Source organism: Telopea speciosissima, chromosome 9, assembly GCF_018873765.1.
Source record: "Telopea speciosissima isolate NSW1024214 ecotype Mountain lineage chromosome 9, Tspe_v1, whole genome shotgun sequence".
NCBI classification, from domain to species: domain Eukaryota; kingdom Viridiplantae; phylum Streptophyta; class Magnoliopsida; order Proteales; family Proteaceae; genus Telopea; species Telopea speciosissima.
In genome coordinates this window covers 1,689,059-1,697,681 of record NC_057924.1, presented here as the reverse complement: position 1 = coordinate 1,697,681, position 8,623 = coordinate 1,689,059, and the positions used below count along the sequence as shown (strand labels likewise).

Here is an 8,623-nt window from a genome sequence, read left to right as displayed (position 1 = left end):
AAGTTAATTTCTTTTACATTTTTACCCCTGTCCATATAGCTGGATAGGATCAATATCGGGATCGGTCTCGACCGATACCATTCCGATCCGGCCAAAATCGGCCGATCCGATCTGATCCAATACCTCAAACCATGTTCTTACAACTTGTGCTTTACCGTTCCGAGATCTTCGACTGATAAGAGTAAATTGGCAAGTCAGTTGCCAGTCGCCACTCCATCGATGTAAAGCTTCGGATTTTCGTTTTAATTCTCAAATCTCACTATAAGGTTCTTGTAATTCCTAATGGATCTGTCGAATTGTGCGCTTAACAGATGGCTTCGTTTACTCCAAGTGTGGGTTCCATTCAGTTCTCACCATTCTATTTTTTTGGGGTAGGAAGCAAGGCTATTCATTCATGCGCGCCCAACGCCAAAAGAAAGAAAACAAGGAACAACCACATCCCAAGGAAACTCGTTGTAGACACAGCATACATAATGAAGCGCATGCACGAAAGTAACATAAAAAAATGAAAATATCAGTAATAAACAAAAAGAAGACATCATTTTTTATGCTGCATGCTAGATACGACCTTGGAAGACAGGGAAAGTCACAGTATGCACGTGGCCCAATGAAGTTCTTGATGGTCGTTGCATCGATTCCAAGGTTCACATTCCGAGTAGCTTCACCATCGCCGACGATGGTGACCGTCCAATCGAAAGGGGGAAGGGCTTCGATTCTGGCCAAATCCAAGGCGCCACTAACGCTGGGACCTGCAAAAACAACACAACCACAAGTAGGGTTGTCAACGGGCCGGGCTGGGCCGGATTTGCCCTGAACCCTAGCCCCACCCTAGGAGCCTTAAACTAAACCCAAGCCTAGCCCGACCGAAATTAAGCAAAGTCTATACCGTGGCTTGAACCTATGAGCACTTGGTTATAATAACAACCTCAAACATTGCAGCAAGGCCCACAATTAAGATATTACATAAATATATATTATATAATATAGGGTCGGGCTGGCCCTGCCAGGGTCAAGGCGCAAACCAAGGCCGGCCCTACCAGGGCCAGGAAAACAGTAAACCCAGTCCGACCCTATATTAAACACAGGCCCGACCTAGCCCTGTCTGAGCTCAGGGTGGGTTAGGGCGGGTTCGGGTTGGCCGGGTTTTTTTGACACCCCTAGCCACAAGCAAAAAAAGAAAAGGAAAAACAAGGCAAGGTGGATGCATCAGGGTGGAAAGGGGTGAGTTGGGAGCTGAGGTGGGAACATGGAATCAAAGCAGGAGTTTGAATGGGAGTGAGAGAGGAGGTCTTCGGGTTAGAGCGAGGAGGGGGGTGCGGTGAGGGTGAACAGGGGGAGAGGGTGAGTTTTCGACGATGGTAAAAAACCATAACAGAAACGGAACAGGGGAAAATAAGAGAGAGAGGGTGAGTTTTTTTCGACGATGGTAAAAAACCATAACAGAGACGGAACAGGGGAAACAGGGGAGAGAGGGTGAGTTTTCGACGATGGTAAAAAACCATAACAGAGACGGAACAAGGGAAACAGGGGGCATCGGCTTCATGGGAGGGGGATGCAAGTGGGTGGGTGGTGGGTGGTGGGAGGAGGAAGCATGGATGGGGTGGAGAGAATAGGGCGTTACAGGGGAGGGGGAGGGAGGATGGGGTGGGAACAGAATGGGGGTGAGAGTGAGAATTGCGATGAGATCTGGAGGTTTGGAGGCGGGTGGGAGCAGGGGGTAAGATGAGGGTAGTAGAATGGGGGATGCTGGGAGGTTTTGCTGAAATTTCAGGGGAGGGGGAGGCGGTGGGACACAGAAGAGGTGAGAGAGGGAGATGGGGCGGTGGGGCAGCAGGGGAAGGAGGGAGATGGGGCGGTTGTCGTCGTCGTCGTCGGTGTCGGCATCGGCGTCATCATCCGAGCAGCTTCCAAGGGCCATGGTGGTGAGCAACCAACCACCAAAACTGAAATAGAGGGAGAGATTACACACACTGAGGCAGACTGGTAACACGCACTGAGGCGGACAGAATACATGCCAAGCAACGGCGGAATAGGGGTGGCTATTCACAGCGGTGGGGTTGCAGTGCTCATTTTTCCTACCTTGTCACTTCTCTATTCTCTTTGAAATCTGACCAAAATGCTTCTTTTACTTGCAAGCGAATAGCAGCTGCGCTATAATGGTATTACGAACAACAGAAGGCGAAGCAGGTGTGGTCGTGTGGATAAAATTTCAAAATAGCCGCAGAAACAAATTACGGCAAATGTAAAATTCAAAAAAAAAATTTGCCTGCTAAAGATAAGAAAGTTTATTTATGTTGTAGTTCTTGATTTTAACAATTTTGATGTTGCATTAATATTTCCTCTCTTCATCGAAGCCGGAGAGCTTTTGGATGGTTAAAAAAAAAAAAAACCAACCTTTTCCGAGATAGATTGCTTTGCCTCAACAATTCCAAGAGCTCCAATGGAGGAATTGAGAAGTTAGACCTTCAAACCCAGAAGGAACGATTTTTCTAACAGATGCTAACATAATATCGTAGAAGCATCGGAGAAATCGCTATAAGCTTCTGCTCTGTTCCTCAAGGTGATGCTTGAAAGCCATTAACATTCTGTGATAAAATCGTTGAAGCTCTTTCCCTTCCGTGATGAAATCTCTCAAGTTCGCTGAAGCGGTTTCTTTTTTGATGAAATCCATCTTCTACTCCGATAACCACGGAGAAAAAAACCAATGATAGTGATTTGGTTTAACTTCTAACTACCATTTTAACCCTAAAAATTTGAAAAAAAAAATAAAACATGGGAATTATAGGTTATAAAACTTATAAGTTAGAACTTTCGTTAGAACTGATCTTGTCACCTAGCTGGTGACAAATCAAACGGACCCAAATTTATAAAACTCCATAAAGGAGGGGATTCATCTATTCCCTTCCGACCTCATCAATTCAAAGTAAGCCAGGGTGGCATTACGCATACGTATCTGTCCGAAACCGTTTTGACGTCTGAGGCTCTTGTTGTTTCCATGTAGCAGAAACCCCCTCGTAAGAGAAAAAGAAATTTTTTTTTCGGGTAAAAAAATTTGGAAAACTGGTCAAAGGAAACAGATAATCTGTTTACCACATTGGCACCCCCTGCCCCAACAAACGAACCCCCTGTTTCCCGGTCATCGTCTCCAACCACCGCCGCCGCCACCACCACCACCACCACCACCGCCACGCCCATCACCAAATTGGGTCGTGTTCTACAGGGGAACACAGATGATAGAAAGATATTACGAAACAAAACTTGAATTTCGATCGAGGAACCTAGGAGATTCTAAACTTTTTATACAGGGTAGGATCATTATTGTCATTTGACCGTCTCTGCAACAACTATTTCTTCATCAGTCCTCTCCTTTTAGCACTAGCAGAACCCCATTGCAGCTGCAATGGCGGTTTCTGCTGATGACAAAGGTGCCTCTCTTTCTCTCTCTCTCTCTCTGATATTCTTTCATTAATTCAGGGGCGGTAGATAGATTATGAAAATGTGTTATTTGGTTGAAACAAAAACTTGCAGAGAAACTAAAACATATAAAAATTTGAAATTGTTTTATTTGTTTGAAACAAAAACTTGTGAAGAGAAACTAAAACATTGTATAAACAAAACCATTGCCAGTAATTTCCATGCAACGGTTAGGAGTGTACTTCGGGAGCCAGGAACAAAAACAAAAATTTTGGGTTTTTATTTAGGGGTGTTCTGCTTCTGGAAAGAAGAAGGATGAACGTAATGATAGATAGAACAACCCAAATCAATCTTAGTATTCTTTCTTCCTTGTCCAATTTGTAGAATGTAAAGAAGAAGAGGTGAATGATTGTCCAATCGAGGAAGTCCGGCTAACAGTTCCAATCACCGACGACCCAACAATGCCGACGTTAACGTTTCGAACTTGGGTGTTAGGGGTTCTGTCATGCATGTTGCTTTCCTTCATAAATCAGTTTTACCGGTTTCGACAGAACCCGGTGAGCATTGGATCCATCTCTCTTCAACTGGCAATTCTTCCGGTGGGAAAGCTGATGGCTGCGACATTGCCGGTGAAAACAGTGAGGGTTCCGATGCTGGGAGGAGGGTGGTCATTCTCGTTGAACCCTGGACCATTCAACATGAAGGAGCACGTCCTCATCACCATTTTTGCAAACGTCGGAAGTGGTGGTGTCTACGCGATCCACATTGTCACCATTCTTAGAATTTTCTACAAGCAGGACATCCAACCCGTCATTGCCATTTTGCTAACCCTAACTACCCAGGTGCGTCACTCATCAAATGCCTTGCCATTTATGTTCAAGCATCTCTGTATTTTTCATCCTCTCTACTCTGGTTCTTATTTTTAAAAATACTTTGATTTTGTCACTTGACCTACTCCATTGCAATCATCCATAACAAAAAACTGATGTTGTATTTCCTCCTCAATTTGAAAAATAAAAAATGTAATTAAAGGAACAAATTTTTTTCCCCTTGACAAACAGATGCTTGGATATGGTTGGGCTGGTCTCTTTCGAAAGTTCCTCGTTGATTCACCCTACATGTGGTGGCCAGCCACCCTCGTTCAGGTGTCTCTGTTCAGGTATCTCTCTCTCTTTCTCTCTCTCTCTATCTATCTATGTGTGTATGTGTTACTAACCTTGTTGGGTATGGATCTTGCAGGGCTCTCCATGAGAAAGAAATAAGGTTAAAGGGTAGATTGTCAAGTTTCCAATTCTTCGTGATAGCCCTTGGCTCATGCTTTGCTTACTCAGTTTTCCCAGCCTATCTCTTCCCTTCATTAACTGCTCTCTCATTCATATGTTGGATATGGCCTAAGTCAATCACAGCCCACCAAATTGGTGCAGGGGTACAAGGGCTGGGTCTTGGATCATTTGCACTCGACTGGAATGTGGTGACTGCCTTTTTGAGTAGTCCACTGTCCTACCCACCATACTCCATTATATGCTCGCTTGCGGGTGCCTTCCTCGCACTTTATGTTTTAATCCCGATTGCTTATTGGACCAATTCTTTCGAGTCTAAGCGGTTTCCCATTTTCTCCAGTGGGACATTTGATGAATATGGTAACAGCTACAATGTTACACGGATCTTGAACTTGAAGACTTTCGAGTTCAATGAACATGCTTATGATAACTACAGTAAGGTCTACGTCAGTATCGCTTTTGCATTTACTTATGGTGCGAGCTTTGCAACATTAGCGGCAAGTCTCTCCCATGTAGCCCTTTTTGATGGAAGGTGAGTAACCATGTCTTTGGGTTATTCTATTGGGATAATTAGGCTTTGTTGAGTTGAGTTGAGTTATAACTGTCTATTCCTTAAATAAACAAACTAAAAGATGATGATATTACCAAAAAAAAAAAACTAAAAGATGATGAAAAAAAGAGATGTGTTATTTAACTACTTAGAATTGGACAAAACGCTACTGCATGTTTAGTATAAACTTCTCTATAATATAATTGAGTAATGACTCTTGTGGTAAGTTTTTAACCCAAAGGCATCACACCGGGTTCCATAATCGAAGGGTCAATCTAGGTTATGATTTGGATGGTTAAAGTAAAAAATCCAACATTGTGGTGGGATATATAATTGATTATGGCCTTGAAATTTGACAGATGCCCGGCCTAGACAGTCCTCTATCTATCCCATGGGTAGAATTGCTATATGAGATATCTATCAATTTGATCTTGATTTGATAATTTACAATGCAGGAGAGAAGATGACTAAACTAGATGCTGAACTATATAGTTGAACAAGGCCATGGAATTTGATTTGTAGACTATCCAGTGGGTTCCCTATTAATTCATTAAGGTCAACCATCATTCTGGCTGCAAAAAGTTGAACAGTTTGGGGAAGCCTCAAAATTTTGCCCATAGTAGAAGGGATTTTCTTAACAATGATGGTTGACCTTAAATTAGTGAATTGTTTCTAATGTTGTAGAAAAGGTTTTTTGGTATTTTTCAGTTAGCTGTTATCTTTGAATTAGAGAAAAAACTTGTGCTTATTTAGTTTTGAGTTTTTATAAGCTATTTTGAAGTTTTAGAAATGCTTTCACTAGAGAATTTTACCATTTTTTCGCCCTCTTTTGTTATGTTTCCTTCTCCTGAGGCATATTCCAACTTTGGAGTTTAGACTTGGAGGAGCTGGCTAGGGCAATGCTTTCGGCCTAGCCAATGAAGTCAATGTTATCAATCTTCAACATAATCTTGGCTCTATCACTTCACAGATCAATTTGGCGACAAATGAAGTCAAGCATAAAAGATAAGACTGGAGATGTCTACAACAGGATAATGAACAAGTATGATTCAGTCCCACAGTGGTGGTTTTATTCAATCTTTGCGTCAGTGCTTGGACTATCTGTTTTCACATGTGAAGGTTTTGATAAAAAACTACAACTTCCTTATTGGGGGATCCTATTAGCCATTGCTGTGGGTCTAGTTTTCACGTTGCCTATTGGTATAATAACAGCAACTACAAACCAAGTAATCTCTCTCTTCTCTCTCTCTCCGTCTCTCTCTTATGGAGAGGATACCACATCTCTAACTAGTGTTTTTTTTTTTTTTTAAACTGTGTACAGCAACCTGGTCTGAATGTGATCACAGAGCTAATTATTGGCTATCTTTATCCGGGAAAACCCATTGCCAACGTGGCTTTCAAGACCTACGGTTATATAAGTATGGTGCAAGCAATCTTTTTCATTTCAGATTTAAAGCTGGGACACTACATGAAGATCCCTCCTAGATCAATGTTCATAGTTCAGGTAATGTTCTGCAATTTTTGAAATTGTGTCACAGTAAGAAGCAAGACCAATATTGTGATTTGGTTGTTGTAGATGGTTGGGACATTGATCAACAACATGACCCAGTTCGGCACAGCATGGTGGCTTCTAAATGGTGTGGAGAATATTTGTGATGTTCATCACTTGCCAAAGGGAAGTCCATGGACATGCCCAGGTGACCATGTATTCTACAGCGCTTCCATTATATGGGGAGTGGTTGGGCCACTTCGCATGTTTGGGAAGCTTGGTGTGTATGTGAAGTTGAATTGGTTCTTCCTTGTTGGTTTTCTTTCACCAGTGCCAGTTTGGTGGTTAAGTCGCAAGTTTCCACAATACAAATGGATACGACTCATCCACATGCCCCTCATCTTCTACAATGCTTCCTCCTTTCCAGAGGCTAAGGCTGTCAACTATTGGACTTGGGGTATGGTTGGCATCTTCTTCAATGTCTATGTGTATCGGAGGTATAGAGGGTGGTGGGCTAGGCACAATTATGTTCTCTCAGCAGCCTTAGATGCAGGGGTTGCTTTCATGTCCATCCTTATCTATTTTGTTCTCGAAATGAATGGGATCCCTGGTCCAGATTGGTGGGGTTCAGATCAAGGTGATCATTGCCTTTTAGCATCTTGTCCTACACATCCAAGGATTAAGGTTGATGGATGCCCATCTGTTTCATGAGATTTCTCTCCTTTTTCCTTTTTCCCTTTCTTTTGAGAAAAGTTCCTCTAAGCGAACAGCTCGGAAAGGAATCTCCAAGCAGCCTGCTGCATTTTTGCCACGTGGAAGAGTGATATGATAATTCTGACCCTAGGAAGGATATCTAGAGAGCGGTATTGATTGACCAGTACTATCAAATTTCAGAACCTAATTCAATCAAATACCCTCCTATATATTGGCATCATCCCAATATTTTTCCATGCTCACTTACTGTAACTCCGGCAATTACTGTGTACAGTCTTGGATTTTTGATAACCTGTATTTAGCCACCTTAAAATTTTTGATTGGGTTGAAACTTCAAATGTGGGCAGGGGAATTAGGGTTTAAATGTCGATAAATTTTGAGCCCCACCTGTTTTACCACATGGCAGATCTCTAGCTGCCTGCTTAGAGAACCATCTCCCTTTTTTTTGGCCCTTTTAATTGTATTTTTTTGTAAAGTATACTTTATTTAGTTTTAGGCAAAATTTTTCTGAATAGTTGAAATCAATGGATAGGGATTGATAAGAATCTTTATGGAGGTATTGTTCTTATTCTACTCTTACACTGTCATCAATGTGTTGATCAACAATTCCTTTTTCTTGCCCTAATGGTGAGTTTACAAGGGTTTTGGCAGAGTGCTGGGGGAATCCCTTAGAACACAACCAAAGGCTTGCATGTGCAATACTACAAGAGAGAGAGATGGTTAAATAATGGATGTGGTAGACCTGTAGAAGAGTTACTGAGTGAAGCACAAAAGGGGATGAGGGAATTGGTGAAAGGGTAGTGATTGGATCACCAGTGAGGGATCTAGTTAGGTCACCCGGCCAAATCACATGAGGGACAAGGCATCTAGGGCATAATGCCCCTTCCCATAAGTGCATAACATTTGCCAGTCAAGGAGGGAAAACAAAAAGTAAATGGCCCTTGCTGACTTAACCAGTGCCTTAGCAAAGCCAAAACAGTAAATCAAAAGAAAGAAAGAAAGAACTTTTGATCATGTAAATATGTCTTTTTATTTTGGGTGGCTCTTGTTGTTATCAAAGTGGTGAATTTATATAAATTGTAATTTTCTTTAGATTGCCTCTTATCTTGTTCTCCAAAGTTCTTATATTCAAGGGTTAAAGAGAGATTTTTCACTATTATGTATGTCACTATAAAG

General features: G+C 42.0%; 1 protein-coding gene across 1 annotated transcript; it reads left to right on the top strand.

The window, feature by feature from the left end:
* Positions 1–3,227: 3,227 nt before the first annotated feature.
* On the top strand, positions 3,228–7,989 carry LOC122641029 (oligopeptide transporter 1-like). Its single transcript, XM_043834345.1, has 7 exons — positions 3,228–3,425; positions 3,799–4,256; positions 4,476–4,573; positions 4,654–5,226; positions 6,215–6,470; positions 6,566–6,748; positions 6,821–7,989. Exons 1-7 carry the CDS (start codon positions 3,401–3,403, stop codon positions 7,442–7,444), a joined length of 2,217 nt encoding a protein of 738 aa, XP_043690280.1. The 5' UTR covers positions 3,228–3,400; the 3' UTR covers positions 7,445–7,989.
* The last annotated feature ends 634 nt before the right edge of the window (positions 7,990–8,623 follow it).